The sequence below is a fragment of the Thunnus albacares genome, chromosome 21 (assembly GCF_914725855.1).
Source record: "Thunnus albacares chromosome 21, fThuAlb1.1, whole genome shotgun sequence".
In the NCBI taxonomy this organism is placed as follows: domain Eukaryota; kingdom Metazoa; phylum Chordata; class Actinopteri; order Scombriformes; family Scombridae; genus Thunnus; species Thunnus albacares.
In genome coordinates, this window is record NC_058126.1 from 8,586,883 (window position 1) to 8,608,077 (window position 21,195).

Genomic DNA, 21,195 nt, shown 5'->3' on the forward strand with positions numbered 1-21,195 from the left:
CTGAAGTCAAGCGAAATTCTGAGTCTCCAACCCCATTGCAACCATTGCACCCCCCCCCCCAAAAGAAACTAAAAACAACTGGAATAATTGTACTATTCATATTTCATTTATTCAGATTGTTCAGTTATATTTTCTGTAAATTTTATTTCCCTATAAACCATCAATACACACAGGAACAAAAGAATAAAAAGCAGGTGCATGGAAAAAATACTACATAAATTTATAATACAGTTAAAGTCAAACTTAATTGCTCTCTCCAGATTGCTAAAAATCCAAATTCCAAGATAAAAGAAGCACTGGTGAGTTAAGTGTATCCTGTCTGGCTGAACTGAACTTCAGTATGGACGTCATTCAGAAAGCATAAAAGTACATTTCTTTCCTTCCATTCACTAATGTTTGCCTTTCTCTCGACTTTGTGCTTTCAAATTGGCTCTTTTTTCTATGCCAGAAGGCAAATAAATTAATAATAAATATTTAAACCAGGGAACCGTTACGGTAGCTGTGTGAAATTCATTTATGTTGAAAGATAGTTAGAGGCTACAATCTGAGTAGTTCATTTATGATGAGAAATGCCGCAGGTCGTTGAGTCTGGTGAGGAGGATCAAAAGTAAAGGTTGACTTTCCAGTGAACCTGTTTTACGGGACATATAATGACTTAACGACACAATGACTCAGGTATCATTTTGGTGGATGTTTCTTGCTCTTGCTATACCAGTATGGATGTTTTACAGCTATATTCATGAAATCTGAGCGCTTTAAAGTAAATGTTTGCCAGGGAACCAACATGTGAAGAAATGTTATTATTCCAATTGTGAAATGAAGCCAAACAAACACAGATATCTGATTTCAAACTGTTTAAAATATTACACAAGGGCAATAACATTTTAACCTTTGGACTTAACACAACAGCAACAACCTGCTACAGTGCTTCAGATAAAAAAAAAATCAACTGGTGACCCCCAATTAACCCCAGTTCATCCAACTCTGTGAAACGTGAACAGTTTTGTTCAACGCTAGTATAACTGCCCCCAGATTTGTTGGGTGGTAATTTAAGCACAAAACTGAAATACTAGATTTTTTTCATGGCAGGAACCTCTGTTAAAGCCTGATATTTTGCTTTGCTGAGCTTTTGGCTTCAGAAAACAGACCAACTGCACTCTAAGAGGCTCTGTATGTCTACTTAATCTGCTAATGAAATGGGATCAATTAAAAAAAAGTGGCGTATAAAAAATGCACTCATTTTATCAGTTTCCAATGTTCCTCTAAAAATGACAGCGTTAACAGTCTGTTTCATATCAGATTATACCTTTATTTACATTAAAAACCATGTTAAAATAAAATCGTTAAAGACTAAAAAATAACAATATCAGACGTAGGGCACTCAGTTGAATGTGATCTTTCTGTGAAACAGGCTGTTTGCAAATGTCTGGCAGGAGGAGTGTTTGGGGTTCTGGACACACTGAAGGATCGTCAAGGTCCTGTGGACAAAAATCATTTCTGTTACTCCAGAGTACTTACATCAGATGTTCATTATCATGTCGTAAACACCATCTGGATAAATCTATCTATTTATGTAACATGTCACTTACTGGTCGTTGTCTGTGCAGGTCCAGCGGAAACCTCTGGACTGGAGGATTTGGATCAAGTCTACAATGGATCCTTGTCTACATGATTCTCTGTAGCAGAGGGAAAACAAGTACCTTTTAGGATTTATTTACCTTGTTTTATTTGAATACCTTTTAGAGGTTTGATGAGATAAAATTACACAGTAATTCACAAAAAACAATTTTGTTTAAAAAAAATAAAAATAAAATTTATATATAAATATCTGTTGTCCTATCCTGTTAATCATCTCATGACCCCTCACATTTGGGGGTGTTGACCCCCAAGTTGGGAATTGTTGCGTTAGAGAAAATTTTTCACAACCTTGCAACCCAAAAGTTGTTACTAATGCTGATCTGTAAGGCTTAAGTGAATGACACAATTTTATATGATAGTTCTTAGAAGAAATCCAACATTTTCATGTAATGCAAAATATGTGCTGATTTTATCCTCACATAAAGGGTCCCTCTAGATTTGTCACCACCTTTATGTTGACATAATTCACCCTTTTTGGATTCAGACAGTCCAGTTCAACGCTTCCAAACATGCTGTAAGATATAAAAGAAGATTATATTACACAAACAATACGCAAACAAACACTAATGCCAAAATACTTAATTCTTTTTCCTTTTTTACCTTTTCCTATTGAAGGCGTTGTCAATAGACCCGTTTAGTAATACAGTGACGTTGCCACATGCCATCTCCGCAAACTAACAAATGGATGAAGAAAGTAACATGGGAGCAATATCCCAGAGCTGATTTTAGTATGGTATGTTGCATATAAATGATGAACAAAGGTGTGTGGATGCTGGAGAATGGTGCTGACACTATTCTGCAGTTTGGACAATAAACTCACATTTTGTGAGGCTTGCCTCCACAAGGAATACACTGGATGATTTCTGCATGCTGACCACTCTGGACAAGAGCTGAAATCAAAACCTGTGTGTCAAAATTCACAACTGTCAGTTAAAAGAAGCAATTATTAAACATGAGTGAATAGTGAAAAAAACATGTGCAAGGACCTGCAGCTGGTAGGTTCATCACTCACTACATATATTACTTAATGCCAAAGGAACTATAAGACATTTGGGAGCACAGCTGCGTGAACATGATGTCTCATTTAAATCCCGGTGCTACCAAGTGATCTTCTTTTTGGGAGCAACAGAAACGAGCTGTAAACACAGCACTCTCAAACTCAATAGCAAACACGTGCATATTTACTCATCCAGCAGATACGCAGCAACATTATCATTCATTTGGAATCATGTTTCTGGCAACCTGACAAATGTTAAGTCCAATATTCATTCTCCTTTTGGCTCTATTATTGGTCTCCACTGTCTCCTGAAGGAAATGATCCATGTACAGTGGGTTTTTAGGGCTTTTTTGCTGAGAACAGTGACCTGTTGCAGCTGGAAATGATGCTGATGAGAGCAGTGAGAGTAAACCAAAACAGTAAAGGTGCAAGCTGTAAAACAATATCAATGAGCTGAAAGACATTAAAAAGCTCCAGAGAGCTAAAGGGAACCAGTCCTTTAACATTACATAAAATCATTTGATCCATTGTTAATATTTTAAAATGATTATAGCAGCTTTAAATCTATACACTGTAAATCTCTACACATATTACTACTGTAATATTTGTATAATATGTTACATATAGTGATTGTGATGTACTGTGTCTTTCAGTATCTTATAGTGCTTCCTAGTGTTAATAGAGAACTCTATGTGATTAATAATAATAATGAGTAAAAAATAATGCTCTGCATGAAAACAAAAACCATATGCTTAACATTAGTAGGCGATATTAGTTATATTTCAAATCAGCCAAAAATAAGAAAGTGATAGTAAATAACTTACTTATTTTAATATTTTCTTTTACTTAATTTGTGTTTAGTTTTCTGTGTTTTATCTAAATAAGTGTACTTAGTTGTTTCCCTTTTGGTACCCCATATCAAAAAATTTGATCATAAAAAATTCGTTTACTGGAATTTTTACATCATGACTGAGGTACTACAGTGGTTCCCAACCTGACAGTCAAGACCCCAATGGAGTCGTAAGATAACTAGTTTCACAGGAAAGAAGAAAATTGTTGCTCTGCAACATGATTTCTTTACTCTTTTTTTCAGACTTTTCGCTAGTGTTTGCTTTTTTTCTTGTGAAAATGTTTCGAGAAGACCATCTTTCTCTGGAGAAACTGCTCACCAATCATGCAACTTGTGAAGTAGACACTGCTTTATTTTACTGTAAGGGGTCAAAAGTCAAAGAGGTTGGAAACCACTGAGTTGCTGCTATCCTGTCTTTTTTCAGGGGCATTTATTTAACTAGTACAGTCTTTATATTTGAGTTTTGAGTTATTGTTATTGTCTCTGTCTTGTTAACACAAGAAAAAATCTACCTAAGTCCTTCTTTTGGCCACACCAGATGAGGTCGTTGAACATGTAGCCAACCAGTGTGTCCTCCAGTGTCCAGAAGTCAGGTACAACAGCTGCATAGCTGTGCATCAGTGTCCTTGTTTTACTCCAGAAGAGGAACTAGACAGAAGAAAAGGACAGGAAGGGAAATATAAAGCAGCTTAACTCAAAGATTTTCCTATTATAATGATGTATAAGTTATGAACATATATGACATTTTGGAGCTAAAATCCCAGTCTTGCTCACCCTATCACAAACCCAGGTTTGTGGTATTACATGAAACATCTGATGATAATCCTCCACTGTTACATTACAAGAAGACTGATGGACAACCGCCTCCTCAAACTGTCTCCAGATCTCCTCACAGTCATACCTACACATAAAAATAGGATACACTTAAAAATGTAATTTTTCCAAATGTTTTTGATGTATTGTCATTAGGTGTAAAGTCACCTGTAAGTTTCAGGGCTTAAACAAGTCTGAAATCCCTGAAAGGTAACCAAATTTATGAGAAGTTTTAGTTAGTACCACAGCCCTGAGACTGCGCTTATTGGGTTAACAAATGATCTTTTAAGCACTATGGACAAAGGTAACTCCTCCATCCTCATATTGTTGGATGAGCACATGTTGGTAGAGCACAATATACTAAGTAATAGACTTCAGCACTGGAATGGCAGATCTGGAACAGCCTTGAAATAGTTTCCTATTTATCAACCAGATATTGGTGACAGTACTTAAATCTCGGAGTGTGCCAATGGTCCATCCTTGGACCATCACTGTTCTCACTATAAGCGCTCCCACTTGCTTACATCATTTGCAGGCATCACATCCCATTCCACTTTTATGCAGACGACACACAGATGTATATACCGGTGAAGCCTGACAATCCCACTAGCATTTCTACCTTAAGAAACTGTTTGGCAGATATAAAAGCTAGGATGTCTACAAACTTTCTTCAGCTGACAAAACAGAAATTCTTATCATTGGTCCTAACCATCTGCATCCACAAAACCAGCCATCACTGGTTTTAATATCTCAAACAAGACATAACATGTTTATTTACCATCTCAGGGACATTGCCAGAATTCATTCAATTTTGAGTTTTAAAGATACTGAATCCATTTTCCTCCTGATTAGATTACTGCAATCGCCACTTAACTGGCATGAAATCAGAATTCAATTCACAGACAACAAATTGTGCAAAATGCAGCAGCCAGACGTCTAACACAGACCAGGAAAAGAGACCATATACTCATTTTTCATTGTCCTTACACTGGCTGTCAGTTGCTTTTAGAATTGACTTTAAAATCCTTCTCATTACGAGTTACTCTCCCCTTGTCAACCTACACGCAGTTTGAGGTCCTCAGGCAAAAGCCTCCTGGCTGTGCCTAATGCAAGGTCGAGAACTAAAGGAGACAGAGCCTTTTCTGTCAAGGCACCACTATTACGCAATGACCCGTTCAAGAATCTCAGACTTTCAGTATCTTTTTTAAAATCGCTTCTGAAAACTCACTTTTAATGTAAGGCTTTCTTATAGCCTTTAGTGATTGATTTCTTTACATTTGTTCTTAATGGTATATCTATCTATCTATCTATCTATCTATCTATCTATCTATCTATCTATGTATACAGTACTGTGCAAAAGTTTTAGGCACTAAAAGTAAAGTAAGAATGCTTACAAAAATAGTGCTATAAATTGTTTTAATTTATAAATTAACTTCTTACAAAGTTGAATGAACAGCAGAAACCTAAATGAAATCAATATTTGCTAAGAGCACGCTTTGCTTTGAAAACAGCAGCAGTTCTCCTCGGTTCACTTTAACTCAGTTTTTCATAGTAACTTGCAGGTAGGTTGTTGTAACCACCCTGGAGAAAAAATGTTCTTCTGTGGATTTATTATTTAGGCCATCTCAGGTGCTTCTTCATGTAATCCCAGATTGACTCCATGATGTTGAGATCAGGGCTCTGTGGGGGCCAAACAGTACCATCTGTTGCAGGACTCATCATTCTTCTTGTTGCTGAAAATAGTTCTTTATGACTCTAGCTGTATGCTTGGGGTAATTGTCATATCATGAATAAATTTGGGACCAATCAGACACCTCCCTGATGGTATTGCATAATGGATAAGAATCTAAATGTCTGGGGTGCTTAAAACTTTTGCACAGTACTGTATATATGTGGGAATGTGTGTGTATTTGGCATTTTATTTATCCTTTTATGTCGGCCTTGTAAAGGTTTTGATAAATGCTATATAAATAAATTTTATTACTATTAAGTGATAAGATGTTCTCCACTAAATTCAATGCCATTTCAAAATGTAAACACCGGGATAATAGTTAGTAGTGCATCAAATTACTGGAATTTAATCCATAAAGGCCTCACATAATTGTTTATTTTTCTAAAATCATCATACATGGATAGCCTTGACAGCAATTCTTCTTTGTAGAGTTTGTGATACACAACAAAAGTGAAAACTGTGCTGCAATTACACATAAAATGAAATATAAGCTCTTTTCAAAAGAAAACTAAGAAAACATGACTGAACTTATCAATAATAAATTAAGTCATGCAAACAAAAACTAGAATTTCCCAGGACACGAAATGTCTTTTTATAGAAAGCAGATCAATCCCACAGTAACCATGTCTGTATCAGTTTCTTTTTCTATCTACCGAAGCTAAACACATTAAAAAACAAGAGTTATTGCCCCTTATGTGGGCTGAATACTGTATACTGTATATGCTGTATTACATGAAGCCAAAATTCCCCTGCTTTAGGCTTTGGGACAAAATCAAGTCTTGCAGCTCTACTCATTGGTGTTACGGTCAAAATTGAGTTGTGCAATCATCAAATTTGTAAATTGAGTCCCATTCTAGTCCAAATCATGTGACTAGAATGCACACATCTGATGTTTGCTAAAAAAAGAAAGAAACATGATAGATTGGATGTGTTATAAATCATTGTACAGTGCATTACCTTAAAGTGGGGTTAACTAGAGTCATGTAACTGTAACACCTTCCAACCACAATGTGTTTTATGTTGGGGGTTGTCCCGAGCTGGGCTCTCAGTTGACTGGGGCAGAGCAGAAGCATAATAAACCCTTTGAAACGGACACAAAGATAGAAGAAAGAACACATTATCTATCACATTTGGGAGGGGCACATCAAAAGATAAAAAGGACAGAAGGAAGAAAAGAAATGAAAACATAAGAAAGAAAGAAAAAATGTGCTTATGTCAGGAGGAATTACTTACATATTGTCACGCTGACCATTACAAAGGACACAGATGTTTTAGGGTTGGTCATGATGGTGATATGGGGACCCCGGACCACCTCATTGCTCCTAAGAAAACATGTGTGTTTGTGTATGCTTTCATACAGCAAAACAAAACATTCTGTATCAGTTTTAGCTGTGACTCCAGGCCAGTTTGTTTACTGCAATGTGATAGACTGAAGTCAAATTATCGTGTTGCATGTTCATAACTTTCTCCCACATTTGTTTTTTTTGTTTTTTAGCTTTTCAAATGTTCAAATACACTGCAGGAGATTGAACTGATGATGATGGCTGAGGTTTAGACAACGATTCCAAGCATTTTAGGGAGTTGGTACTCAAAGATATGCATCACTTTAACATATTTACCAATGACAGATTACAGTAGTGCATGCAGTGATTAAATATCACATGCTGTAACACATGCCCAACTTTGTAATTCAGTGAGAAAACATATGCTCACCATTTTCCAGACTGAAGGCAAAACTGCAAGAAATGGCTCCATTGTTGTGACATTCGATGCTTAGTTCAGGTCAAAATTCTCCCCAAATTGAGTCCTGTTGTGGTGTGATGTGATGTGTGTCCTCCTCTCAGGGCTAATGCTTGACATGCCTGATAGGCTGGTCTTCATAGGTCGATGAGATGGTTTTTTCCAAACCCCTTTTTGCAGAGAGTAGATCCACATGACTCCCATTATGGTGCCATTAAGAATCTTCCAACACAGAGTGTGCGCTGTTCTCTGGGAAGTGGAACCATGGTCTGGAGGAGAAAATATTGCTGTTTGTGTAACTGGACACACTGTATTATGACATGAACTCTGTTAATAGGGTATAAATGAACCTGAAGTACTGCAATGAAGATTTTTTTTATCTCTTTGTTTCGTTTATTGGCAGTGGCACCCAGTTGAAGTGTGATTGACATTTATGGGTGTAAACATCTTATCATTTCCTGTCAGTATAAAACAGTTTAGCATATCGATTTCTTATACTACCAGCATAAAAACAGTATATTGTATACAATTAGAATGTAGTATGAAAATGTCTGCATTCTTACATATTATCTTCCCCTTTTTAAAGGTGCAAAGTAGGACCAACTGCTACTTCTTACAGGTTTGTGCAATAATGTGACAGTTCTGCTACAGTAGGCACATTTCCCACTCTATATAACATCTATTCTGGATTGGACCACAGGACCCTCCCGAACTCGCCCTACAAACTGTCTTATACTTCCCACAGGCTTATTCTGAACTGCCTTTAGACACATGGAATTATCTTCAACAAATCCTCAAGACACTCTTGCTAACCCTGGACAATTCAAGACTGTGATCTCAAACCACTTCACTTCAGTGTGTGATTGTTTTCACTGAGTATTGTCCTCTTTTGATCTATTTAACTCTGTGTATTTTCTTTTTAACTATGTATCTCTACATCATCGCAAATGAGAGAAACCTCAATGATTTCCGAGGCTTAAATAAAGGTCTGAACGTATCAATGAACTTTGATTTTTTTGAAATTTTACTGCAAATAATTCTATACCTTTACTTTTTCCACCATTTGACATGCCACATAATACAAATCTATCCATTCATTTATATGTGAGGTGATATGCAACCTCACTCTATTGCCAGCTGCTATGACGTATTGTGTAAAGCATTCATTTTGTGTGAAATGCTCAGAAGTAGAAAGTTTTACTGGCAAAACATACAAGAGCACATGAAAAAAACATTGTTAGAATTCATACAAGTGTGACAGACGTGTACGTTTTAAGTAATTTGCATCTCTTATATCTGTATGGATGTTGGGTTGGGGTGTTATTGTGCTGATTGGTAATACCAAATGTCAATAATAGGGTGTTTAAATACCTTCTTTTAACTTATCACGTTCATTTATCTTTTGGTTCCCTCCATGAAACTGAAGCAGACCACACAATATCTCCTGTTTCCTAACTAATTTTCTTCCTTTGTGTCAGACGGCTGAATGAATTTTGTGTAAACTTGGGAGGAGTTATGTATCTACTTTGTACATAATAAAAATTACAGTGACCGGCCTAAGGGAGAAGCTGTCTGGTGATTCATTTGCCCACATGCCCCATACAGTACGATAACCCATGGAAACACAAAACACAAAAACCGAGGAAATGACACATTTCATCACTAACGTCTGGTGTTTTAAAAATATAAACAGTTTGCCAAAAGGGGCAGGACTGTTGGCAACAAGACATATGTGTAAGTGGTGGCTGTGAGGGGGGCACATCCTGCATTTTTAAAATGTATTATCTTGCTGAATAATAACCGATTTAACGACAAAATCCTATCTTGGGCTTGCACAGCATTTAACACTGGTTTTTAAATATGTAATAATCACTAGAAGATGGTACAGAGTCCAAGAGCCAAGAGAGACTCTCAGCCATCAAATGTACAAAAAAATGACTCTCATAATACTTTGTGGTGATTGGCTAATTGGGATTCTCATTATATTGTCTGCACATAATGCAAAAACCATTGTTCTATATAGAGGAATTAGATTAAATGTATGCTGAACGGTTGCCAGAACACCTCATTAAGTGCTTACAGCGTATAGATGAGACTGTGCCCTCATGTATTTAAAGCTAATTGCATCCTTAGCAGTTTGAACAAGAGGACAGAGAGTCTCCACAGGGCTGCCCGAGCTTATTGGCAAAAAATTCTCTTAGGTTAAGTAGCTGAACGGAGCCAAAGAGAAATGTTGGACAAAGCCTAAATCTTACTCAGACCTTAAAACAAGAGCTCAAGAAAGCAGATTTGAAGCACTCTTTTCACACACATTCTTCACCGGTGTATTGACAAACTAAAATATGTAGGCTTTCTTGCAATCATAATAATTCCCCTTTATTGTACAATATGTGTTTTTCTTGGAGGTAGAACCAACATCTTTCCATTACAGGAAGTTTGACGTGTGTATTTAACAAAGGGAAAATTGACTTTATCTAAATGCTGCTTCCTTTTGTGCCACATTTAACTATTTCATGTCTGCTAAAGCAAGTCTCAAAAGGTAATTTCCAAATGCACCAATCTAATTCAACAATAGACAGTACTGTATTATACACACATATAAAGTGGAGTAAATCATTCCAGTGACAATGCGAATGACTCCCTTCACTATTTCACGTTATATTTGTTGAAGAAAATTCACTCAAGTCCTTGTTCAAAGTTTGCTGTGGTGGAAGTGGTTTAATAGCATTCCGGAAATGCGGTGAGCATACTGACACAGAGCTGGTCTGATATAGTAGACTGACCCAGAGCAGAAGAAATGGAAAGACTTTATACAGTAAAGATCAAAGCACAAAATGGTGAACAAAAGCTACAGAAAGGATCAAAGTAGTGACCAACAATTGGTGAACCAAAGATAGGCATTTACAGGGGCAAGTCGGGAGGGGTCAGATCAGTAGAGGTCAGGAGGGTGACCAACAAATGGTAACAACAGATAGGAGGGGAGGGCATTTACATACAAGATCAAGGTTTGCCAGGGGCAAGTCAGGAGGGGTCAGATCAGTAGAGGTCAGGAGGTGGAAAGGACACAAATTGGCATATGTTTGATCGAAGAGTTGTCTCAGACGTCATTTGATTATCAAGTCTCCAAACCAAATGTGTGCTCTCTATTGATAATTAAGTCTGCTCCCAAAAGGTATTCTTCTTCATATTACAGCAAATAGGGAAAAGTCAAGCATTTAGTATACTCTTACAGCACTAATAACTCTTCAGTCATCAGGTCAAACATGATGAGAAGGATGTGAAAATATAAAAGCAGGTTGGATTACATTAATACAAGAATGTGTTATACCTGATGAAGCTGTCATAAGTCATTTGTATGCAGACACACTCCACTGATTGCTCAAGGGACCACAATTTATTCTCACCGCCCTTTCTCTGACTTAATTTCTCCCGTCATTGAGGATGGTGTTATTTTGCGATGTGTCACTCTCATTTCAAGGGGTTTTTAATTTGTAAGTTTCTACCAGGAGATGTAGAGTGAAATCTGTACTGTAAGTGGGAATTAGTCACTATGAACAGAGTAATCTGTAGGTAGTGTAACATGTGTCGAGCTGAAGTGCCATGAGCATTGCACTGTGCTGCACTGCACTCTATTTATCCAACAATAATGAAAAAACTGACACCTAGAGTAATCCATAAGCCTTTAATACCGTTGTTTATAGCTACAACTAACAAAGAATTATAACAAGTACCTATCACAAGTTACCCAAGCCCTATGTGATGACTCCTGAAAGTGTTCTTGTGACAAAATGATTCAGGAAATGCAGAAAAATAAAATAAAAAAATCCTCCTATTTGTGAAGCTGGATCTAGCAAATGTCTTGTATTTCACTTGACAAAAATGACCAAAGGTAACCTGAGAAGTGTTTAAATTATATGCAAAGGCTTAATACACAAATTACAAGTAATCTCATAGCAGAATCTGCTTATAAAGTAATATCAGGTATTTGGGAACATGTTTTGACATTGCATTCTCAACTGAACATTAAAACAACACAGGCTACTTTTTGACTTCCAGGCCTCTGCAGAGGCTGCCAACATACTGTATCTGTGTATGATTTTATATGTTACAGAAATGCAGACAACAGTGTTGCTGCTGCCACCTCCTGGACTGAAGTGGTTTTGTATATTTATTATTATATACAAAAACAAATGATCACAGGTTTGACGGTCAAATTCCTGTATGTTAGCCATTTATGACCTTTCAGGTGACCTCATAAAAAGGCTCAGTGAATGTGTTTTGAGCTGTGTGGATGAGAGCCACTGACTCACTGTCTTGTGATCCAGTTATGTTCCCATCCTTGAAGAAGGAGGCACTGTTAAGTCAATATATTATTTATTGTTCCAGAAAGAGAAGCTAGAGTCAAAACAGGAAACTCCAGCACAGCTGGACTACCTCAGATAATTTCTAAGCCACATTTATATATAAATCATATTCTCTACTTCCTCCTGTAAGCATGCAAATACTGACAATACCAAAATAGTAATGTTTAAGGCTGCAAAATGGAGAAAAATGTTGATCACTGTTTCACAAAGCTTTTATCCGGAACCAACAGTCCACAACCCGAAGATATTAGTCATAGAGGACTAAAGAAACCAGAACATATTGACATTTAAGAAGCTGGAACCAGATAATTTTATCCTTTTTTTTGTTTGTTTTTTTGCAAAATGACTCATAATGATAAGTCATTATGAGTCATTATCAAAATAGTTGGTGATTAATTTAATAGTTGATTAATCGACGTTTGAGCTCTGTGGATGAGAACCAGTGAGTCAGAGATGCTGTAAATCGACAGAGTTCCTGCTTTGTGGTCCACAAAGGAGGCACTTTTTCGTCAACAGTGCCCACATCAGATCACTCCTAAGCCACATCGTTATATAAATCATATTCTCTTCCTGTAAACATGTACATACTCACATGAATAGATTAATCCTGTTTTCCTGTTTGTTCTGTCTTGCCCATCTGAGTGGAAAATAATTTTGTGTCCACTTTGGAAACAGGCAAAGGTTTAATGTGTGTAGCGCTGCAAGGATTAGTCAAGTAATCGATGTAAAATTAATCAGCAACTATTTTTGATAAAGAAAAATCATTTTAGACATTTTTTGAGCACAAATGCCAGAAAAATTGCCAGTTGCAGCTTCTCAGCTGTGGTGATTTGGTGCTTTTCTGTGTAATAGGAATGAATTATAATGTGCATTTCTCATTATTCTCTGACATAATATAGACAGGTTGATAAATCGATTATTAGAGAAAATAATCGGCAGATTACTAGATAATGACTCGATAATAATCGTTAGTTGCAGCCATTCAGTGCGTGAATGTGACACTTGGGCTGTGAGATATGCACCTACAGATTTATAAGACTCATGTTTATGAGTGCCCATTAAATCTAAGAAGATATAAAAACTTACACTTGAGTAAATCATCCATAGTTGCGGCCTCTCCTTCTCTATAGTTGTTTCTACTAACTTCCATCATGCTCTCACTTCTGTCAGTGCTTTCCTTTAAGAAGAAATGACAGTGTCCCACCCAATCAGAGCGGCGAATTCAGACCCAGTGGTATGGATTGACCAATGAGAGGGAGCGTTCCCTTTAGTCCCACCCACTCAGGGTTAACACTGAGAAGTCAATCAGTGTGTGTAGGCGGGGTGAGTTAGCATTAGTTCATTTATATTCGTTTAAGAGCTCTATACGAAGTAAATTAAGAGTTAATACAAAGCTGCCTGACAGAACAGTTCATTGTAGGTTTGTAGCCGTTGTTGTCATTAAGCTCAGCGCTCGTTTATTCGTCATTTACCCCTTAAAAGGTGATTAGCATAGCGGCTAGTTTAGCTTTGCACTTTGAAAATAGCATCAAGGCTTCCGCACTCTCATCTAACAGATATGCTTTCTTCCTAATTATTTGACCTAGTTTTTTCCAGCCACTAGCTCACCAGTTGTTGTATCTGCAACTGCTTTTATAACAGCATGCTACTGTGAATGTCTTGTGTCTTGCTCACAGGTATCTGCTAGTCCGTATTTGTGAATATTTCTGCTCCTCCTTCATATCAACATGAGTGATCCTTGGCAGGAATGCATGGACCACTGTGTGGAGGTCACCAAACGGGCTGGGGAGGTGAGAAATTCATATAACAGCGGATTTTGGCCTGGAAATCACCTTATTCTGGGTTGAAAAGTTGTACAATATTAGCTATGACTTAGGTTTTGCATACCCTTTGTTTATAGTACAGCAACTAGTCATGATACAGTAATAAATCAGTGAGTTTTATCTCAGATTTATTTGTTTAACTCATATAAACAAGAAATCTCTTGAGTTACAATATCTCTGTTGAGATCCTGACCAAAATGGCACCATAGAAGTCACATAAAAGTACATTGAAATTTACATATAAATTGTAGCACATTAACATGGGATAAAGAGGCATAAAAGAGCTTGAATGCCTGGTATGAAGACAGTATTTACATATGAAGTTATGTTATTCCAGGTTGAGGGTGTGTAGTATGAAGATTATCCTGGTTCAATAGCTGTTTGCAAGTATTTCAAAGAGCTGGCGGGGTGTTTAACAACAATGGTGATAAAGATGAAAAGGCACATATGAGTCATCCTCTGTATTCCCAGTGAGGTCCATCCAGTTAACATGTATGAATTACAATGATGAGTTTGTGATTCAACATCTGTCACCATAATTCAGAACAGATTAAAATATAGACTGAATAAGACTGTTTCTTGCTACAAAGGGAAAACATTTCTTAAAACAAAAGGAAAAATACAAATTTATATGTTACTTTCTTTAAAAGGTTATCATTGTTAGTGTGGAAAGTTAATTTGTCATCCAGCCATATTCAAGAAATCTTTATAAAGATACTTTTTTTAATTCATTTCTTCCTATGGTTTTAAGAGTAATCTGTCTATCCTTTGTACAGACTGCGCATGATTTCTAAGGACAGTTGCATTAATGTGTAATAAACACTATAAAGACAACAGACAAAATATATTAAAGCTTTAAGCTTACACCCAATCATCTCTGACGCATCATTGCCAACAATATGAAACCATAATACACAACATACTAGGCTAATTACTGTAGCAGATGTAGTCAGTCATCCAAAAAATCCCCTCGCTGGGTTTTGTCATTGTGCTCCTGCCAGATGATCCGCGAGGCGCTCCAGAAGGACATCGCCGTCATGCAGAAGAGCTCACCAGTCGACCTGGTGACCGAGACAGACCAGAAAGTGGAACAGCTCATTATTTCTTCCATCAAGGAAAAGTACCCCACACACAGGTACTTCACTGGCTAATATGGACAAGAGAGGTGTTATAGTCACTGACTGCTCGATCACACATGAATGGAAGAATGTTTTATCAGGGACGATGAATGAATTTTTACTCGGTTGCTTAAAGTTTGGTTTCTGTTGTCATGCTGTTTTTAAAATTTATTAAGTTTTTAATGCATTTTTATGATTCTTTTCATTTTGTATGTCTTGTTTGCAACGTAGATGATCATTTTCTATAATTGGAAGTATTATCGAGTGTGGTCACACTTTTGCTCCTATCACTTCTCCAGGCAGAGCTGGAGCCAAGAATTTAGATATATGGAGGTCATGAGCTGCCCTTCACACAAAAAACAAGAAATTATTAGACACCAAAAATAAAGACTATATATATATATGTTTTTTTTATTTGTGCAGTTAACTGCTAAATATGAAGACCAAAATACTGTTGGTAAGCCTTCTCTACGTTATCAGGAATAAAATTCTTGGCCTAAAAGTAGTCAAATTTAAATATACAAAGTTTTAAAATACTGGCGTGAGCCTGTCAAATATCCACAAGTTTAACTGCAAAATGTAGAGCACCCAAAATCACATAAAAATAAATACTGAGAACATGACCTTTGGTAGCTATGGCTATACATCCAGACTACTGGAAACTATAAATAAAAAGGTGAACGTAAACATAGTAGGTTGAGAGCATCAAATGCAATGATGTCATTAATTATACAGTTGATGTAACAGTCACATCAAGCCTAAAAATAACTTATTTTTTTCTGTCTTTTTCCTATTTTGTGATTTTGAAGCTTCATAGGGGAGGAATCAGTAGCAGCAGGCGCCCCCAGTGTTCTTACTGACAATCCCACATGGATCATCGACCCTATCGATGGAACCACCAACTTTGTTCACAGGTACTACTTGCACTGAAGTACTGTATGAACCACTGAGAAACCTGCGTTTGTTTTATCTTTGTCGCTCTTAAACCGTTTTTATCTTTTAATTAGGTTCCCCCATGGAATGTCCTCTCTATCAGGGATAATTAGACAACCTCGATGAAACTGAACTGATAATAGAAACTGACTCCTCTGAGCTTAAACCTAAAGGGAGTTCATTAAATGAATGCTTTATATTGTGATTTTTTTTTTTCATCTTTTTGCACAGGTTCCCATTTGTGTCTGTTTCAATCGGCTTCACAGTGAAGAAAGAGGTAGGCTTTATTGTTTGTGATTCATATAATTTGTGATGTTCCACGTGTAAATGACACTGTAATGTCTTAATTATTACAATCATTAACATGGTAATTGCCCCAATCACCCAGTGAACGTCTGATAAGTACCAGCTTTCTCTATTTATACGGCTGTTATTTTTAGCCTTCCACCCACACCGCATGAACCTCCTCTGTTTTCTGTGCTGCATCTCTGGTCTCAGATAGAGTTTGGGATCGTCTACAGTTGCATCGAGGACAAGATGTACACAGCACGGAAGGGGAAAGGAGCGTTTTGCAATGGAGTCCCCATCAAGGTGTCTGGACAGGAAGGTGAATACTGATCATCACTTCAAGCTTTGGTGTTGCAGTATTTAACAAATCCACTAGGTGGAGGCAACATCACAGCGAGATTCTATAACTGCTCTACAGGAGGCAGTAGTTGTAAATTACACACTGTGAGCTGTCATTTGTTGAGTGATTTTCTTTTAATTTTCCATCTTAGATATCAGACAATCTCTAGTGCTGACAGAAATGGGCTTCAAAAAGGATTCTCAGCGGTTTAATACAATGTTGGCCAACGTCAAAGCCATCCTCAGCATCCCCGTCCATGGGTAATATACACTCACACATACTAAACTTTTACAAACCATCTGGAAGATAAGAGTATGTCACGTGCAGGTGAATGCAAAGCAAACATCCCGTTTCTATCCCCTAGTATCCGCTCCCCGGGCAGTGCAGCTGTCAACATGTGTCTGGTAGCGTGCGGATCGGCTGATGCTTACTACCACATGGGTATCCACTGCTGGGACATGGCTGGAGGGGCAGCGGTTGTTACCGAAGCCGGAGGAGTTATCATGGATATTTCAGGTGAGTCACTGAGACAACCGCAGCTCTTCAAAGACCACTTTCTGCTACACTTTTCAAAGGCTGCTGAGTCATTTGATAAAAATGAGGGAAGCAGGCAGCAGCAGTGTGGTTGATTTGTCAATAAAAAAACAGATTGCAGTTGGAGATTACAGAACAAAGCAACGCGAATATGCTGTTGTTCTTGTAGTGCAAACACAACAGAAGTTATTCATGTTTATGAATTATTTATTGTTACTAATTCATGTTGTTATTGGCTTTTATCCTTCATCTGGTCACAAATGCAAATGAAGCATGAGATGAGGAAACGGACCAGCTAGTGGCTTTGTACTTGAAACTGGAAGCGGCGGAGTTTGAGAAATTCGATGTTAAATTTAAGCAACACTGCCAATGACAACAGCTGGTCTGACATTTAGGACGCTAAGAAAGTTGTACTCTGCCAACGAGTGTGTATCAAGTTCAACCTGTGCTGTTGTCAACGGCAGCGTTTACTGTAAAAGACCCTCGATTTCTGCAAACATCCTCCCTTTCTGTATATTTAAAAACTACAGTTGTGGGGTCTGTGTTGGCGGTGGAGCCAATGCAAGCATGAATAGCAATGATTATTGGAGTCATGTGAGGTTAACGAACAAAATCAAAATGTTTTGAAAATGAGAATGGGACCATGATCTTGCAAATTCATCAGTTAATCCATGTGCTGTTATAGTGAATTACTTAACTTTTTCCCTCTATAGTGACTAGCTTTGCACAATCATTCTTGTATACACAAGCATCTCAAAATGAAAGCATTCTGCTTGTTTCATCGATTGGGCAGCACAATGAACCAGATTTATAGAGGGGAAAATTTCCCTTGGCACATACTGTACACTCACCGAGCACTTTATTAGGAACACCTGTGTAATCTAATGCAAGCCAGTACAACAGTTCTGCCATAAATTCTACTTTTACAGAGCTTATACATTTTCAGTTTTTGTTGACATTGTCATGTATGTTAATGGAGTGAAAAAAAATATTAGTAACACACTCAATATAATGCACTGCAGTGCACCAGCACCACCCACTACAACCTCAATAATAAACATAAAGTAGAATTATCACCTTTCTGACAATGTCAGAAGTGTTTGTGCTCAACTGTTGCCATAATGACTAGTACTGTTTTATTCTGTCTTTGACAGGTAATAAATATCATTTTATTAGTCAAGAAAAAAGTCTTTGGTGTAGGTCAATGACTTTGTAGCACACCGACAACAAGGAGGTGAAACAACTTTCTAAATGTCACACGAGATGTTTCATCATCTTTGCTGTGGTTTAACTGTGTGAAAACTCTTTTTTTTTTTTTACAAATAAGCCTGCTTACTATGAGATGTTGAGCAAACAATATGCAAGTACCCAAATTAAACAATGCAATACTTTAAATTGGGAAAGTGTGTTCTATCAGAAATCAAGAGAACTTGTACCAAATCTCTAATAGTCAACAAAATGATTCCATAAAGCCAGTAGGAGAGCAGTACATTTAGGGCCATCAGCTGAGTTATTCAGGTAACTTCAACAGACACGTTAAGCACGACTTAATAATGATTCTCAAGTCTCTTAAATGGTAAATGGACTGCACTTATATAGCGCCTTTCTAGTCTTCTGACCACTCAAAGTGCTTTTACAATACAAGCCACATTCACCCATTCACACACTCACACACTGATGGCGGCAAGCTACCATGCAGGGTGCTGGCACAGCCATCAGGAGCAATCTGCAGTTCAGTGTTGGCCCATGGACACTTGGACATGCGGACTGGAGGAGCCAGGAATCGAACTACTGATCCTCCGATTAGTGGACGACCCGCTCTACCTTCTGAGCCACAGCCTCCCGTTTATCAATGTAGCATGTGCAACATGAAAATGTGTCGTTCAACTTCATTTCAACACTACTTATTATTTCCTCTTTCATCCAGGTGGACCATTCGATCTGATGTCTCGGAGGCTGATCGTGGCCAGCAGCAAAGCAATAGCCGAACGCATTGTAAAGGAGATAACAGAGTTTCAGGTTGGCAGAGATGACACTGATGGCTAGAACCACAGTCTCCTCTGCCAAATTAACAGTTATTCACACACACACACACACACAACTCTCGTATTTAACAAGTCAGGATTTTGTCTTTGCCTTAAGAAACAAAAATGATAATCTTACCTCCGAAGAACAGCTGAGTGGGTTTAGCAATTATATCAGTGCGTCTTCTACACACTTCTTGTTTTGTTATTCTGTTTTATCGCTTAATCCTCAGTCATGGACTCCCATTTTAAAAATGATATTTATATTTATTTATGTGGACAATGCAGCCAGGATACAATCAAGGAACTTCACAGATAAAATACCTCAATACTGCACTATCGACATCCTTTTAGAATAACAGTGTTCAGGTTTTGACCAATCATTTTGCTTTTCCATGTAGGTTTTGATGTTTAATTGTTAGGTTATTGTATTTAGTTAAATGTATTGTTTGGTAGATTTGTTAATACAAAGAGTAAATTCTTGAATTTCAAAGCCATCATTAGTTTGCACTATGACAATACAAGAATATATACACCAAACTCTCCACATGTAACTACTGTACTGTATTACTGCTTCCCTATTCCGTCCAGGAATTAATATTGTGCTTAAAAATGTGTGCCGTACGTCCAAAAGTTTTTAAGTATTAAGTGTGTTTTTTTTGTGTAAGGATGTAATGGAGGCAGAAAATAAACAGCACGATGAACATCCCCTGCTCGTCTTCTCTTTCTTAAACACCCCCGATGGATGATTTCATGTCATTAAAGCAGTTCAGGGACAGATGTCGGCAAGCATCCACATGTTGTACATAAAATCCATTCATTGGCAACAGAACTAAGTCTGGAGTGTGCTAATATGTGCGGAAAAAATGTCGACGAAGCAGTTTCTATTTACAAGTGGCAACTGCAGTTTGAGGCTGAAGCCAATGCAGAAGCACCTTAAAGTGCAAAGCCACCGACGGCCCCTAGATGCATTATGCATGATTTTAAAAGACCCTTCTTTCACCTTGTTTGTTGTCAGATGTTTTTTCATTAACATTCAAGACCACTAGTAGTTAATATTTTCACAGCAGTTGTTCCGAAAGAAAACAGAAGGTGATGTAGTGTCTCTTAGACTAATGTGTTTAATACTTTTATCAGTTGCTTTGTGACTTATAAATGAGCAGTCTTCATCAATATATATATATATATATATATATATATAGGCTTCAAACTGGCTCCAATGAAAAACAATGGGTGACGTCACACCTCGCTACATCCATCTTTTTATAGTCTATGTTTAATTACTAGGATAAAACTAGGAAGTACTAACTTGGCTCCTCTGAAACGCATAAACAAAAAACCACAACACAAAACTCAAGATAACTGCAACTGGCACCTTCTTTCTTGTGTTGCCTCACTCTGTCATTCCTGTGAAATTCAGCTCCATCTCTGTGAGAAACAAAAAGCTGCTATATGCAAGCCCATATGTTCTCAAACTGCATATCATCTACAACTGGTGTAGAGAATGAAAAATCCCTCTAGCAAGGCTGTTAAACACCACAGTGACATCCTAACAGTAGCCCACATCAGCTACGTGTCCAGGACATAATGTAAAATAAACGCCCATATTCACTTTGACCTAGAAAGTTGATAAACTGTCCTTTCTCCTTTATAATGTCTATAAAGTAAAAACATGCACAGAGAAATGTCTCTTGTGGCAAACAGGGAACCAACTAAACAGAAAACAGGCCTCTGACACTCCATAAAAACTAGAAAAAAAAACATACAGACTGCTGCCGTTGTGAATTTAGTAGAGAGATAAAAGCATTCACAGCCATTACAGCATGTAAAATTCCCAGCTGCATTTCCCCTGCCCTTTCAGTCAGTGCTGGTGCCTCATAGCAGACACTGCACATGCAGCGTGATGGACTGCCCCCTGGGCTCATGTGCTCTATGAAATAGCCCCGAGTTTTGCTCTCCACGGACTGCTGTCTATGTTTTTTGAGTTTGTGTTTGCTGATG

General features: G+C 37.5%; 2 protein-coding genes across 4 annotated transcripts; one reads left to right on the top strand and one right to left on the bottom strand.

Annotated features, from left to right (window-relative positions):
• Positions 1-178: 178 nt before the first annotated feature.
• Positions 179-13,299, bottom strand: LOC122972868 (ADP-ribosyl cyclase/cyclic ADP-ribose hydrolase 1-like). Its single transcript, XM_044340237.1, has 11 exons — positions 13,221-13,299; positions 7,744-8,039; positions 7,264-7,352; positions 6,988-7,111; positions 4,260-4,386; positions 3,998-4,133; positions 2,459-2,541; positions 2,239-2,312; positions 2,058-2,150; positions 1,590-1,676; positions 179-1,478 (listed from the first exon to the last, which is right to left on the bottom strand). Exons 2-11 carry the CDS (start codon positions 7,794-7,796, stop codon positions 1,382-1,384), a joined length of 963 nt encoding a protein of 320 aa, XP_044196172.1. The 5' UTR covers positions 7,797-8,039; positions 13,221-13,299; the 3' UTR covers positions 179-1,381.
• An 88-nt stretch (positions 13,300-13,387) lies between these two features.
• impa2 (inositol monophosphatase 2) lies at positions 13,388-19,903 on the top strand. 3 transcript variants are annotated; one of them, XM_044340238.1, is made up of 9 exons: positions 13,388-13,457; positions 13,811-13,924; positions 14,959-15,092; positions 15,885-15,989; positions 16,240-16,285; positions 16,507-16,615; positions 16,788-16,896; positions 17,001-17,152; positions 19,098-19,903. In XM_044340238.1, exons 2-9 carry the CDS (start codon positions 13,862-13,864, stop codon positions 19,214-19,216), a joined length of 837 nt encoding a protein of 278 aa, XP_044196173.1. In that variant the 5' UTR covers positions 13,388-13,457; positions 13,811-13,861; the 3' UTR covers positions 19,217-19,903. The 3 variants fall into 3 exon arrangements, with proteins under 3 accessions (XP_044196173.1, XP_044196174.1, XP_044196176.1); XM_044340239.1 differs by having other exon boundaries at positions 13,449-13,616; XM_044340241.1 differs by lacking the exon at positions 13,388-13,457 and adding an exon at positions 13,462-13,554.
• The last annotated feature ends 1,292 nt before the right edge of the window (positions 19,904-21,195 follow it).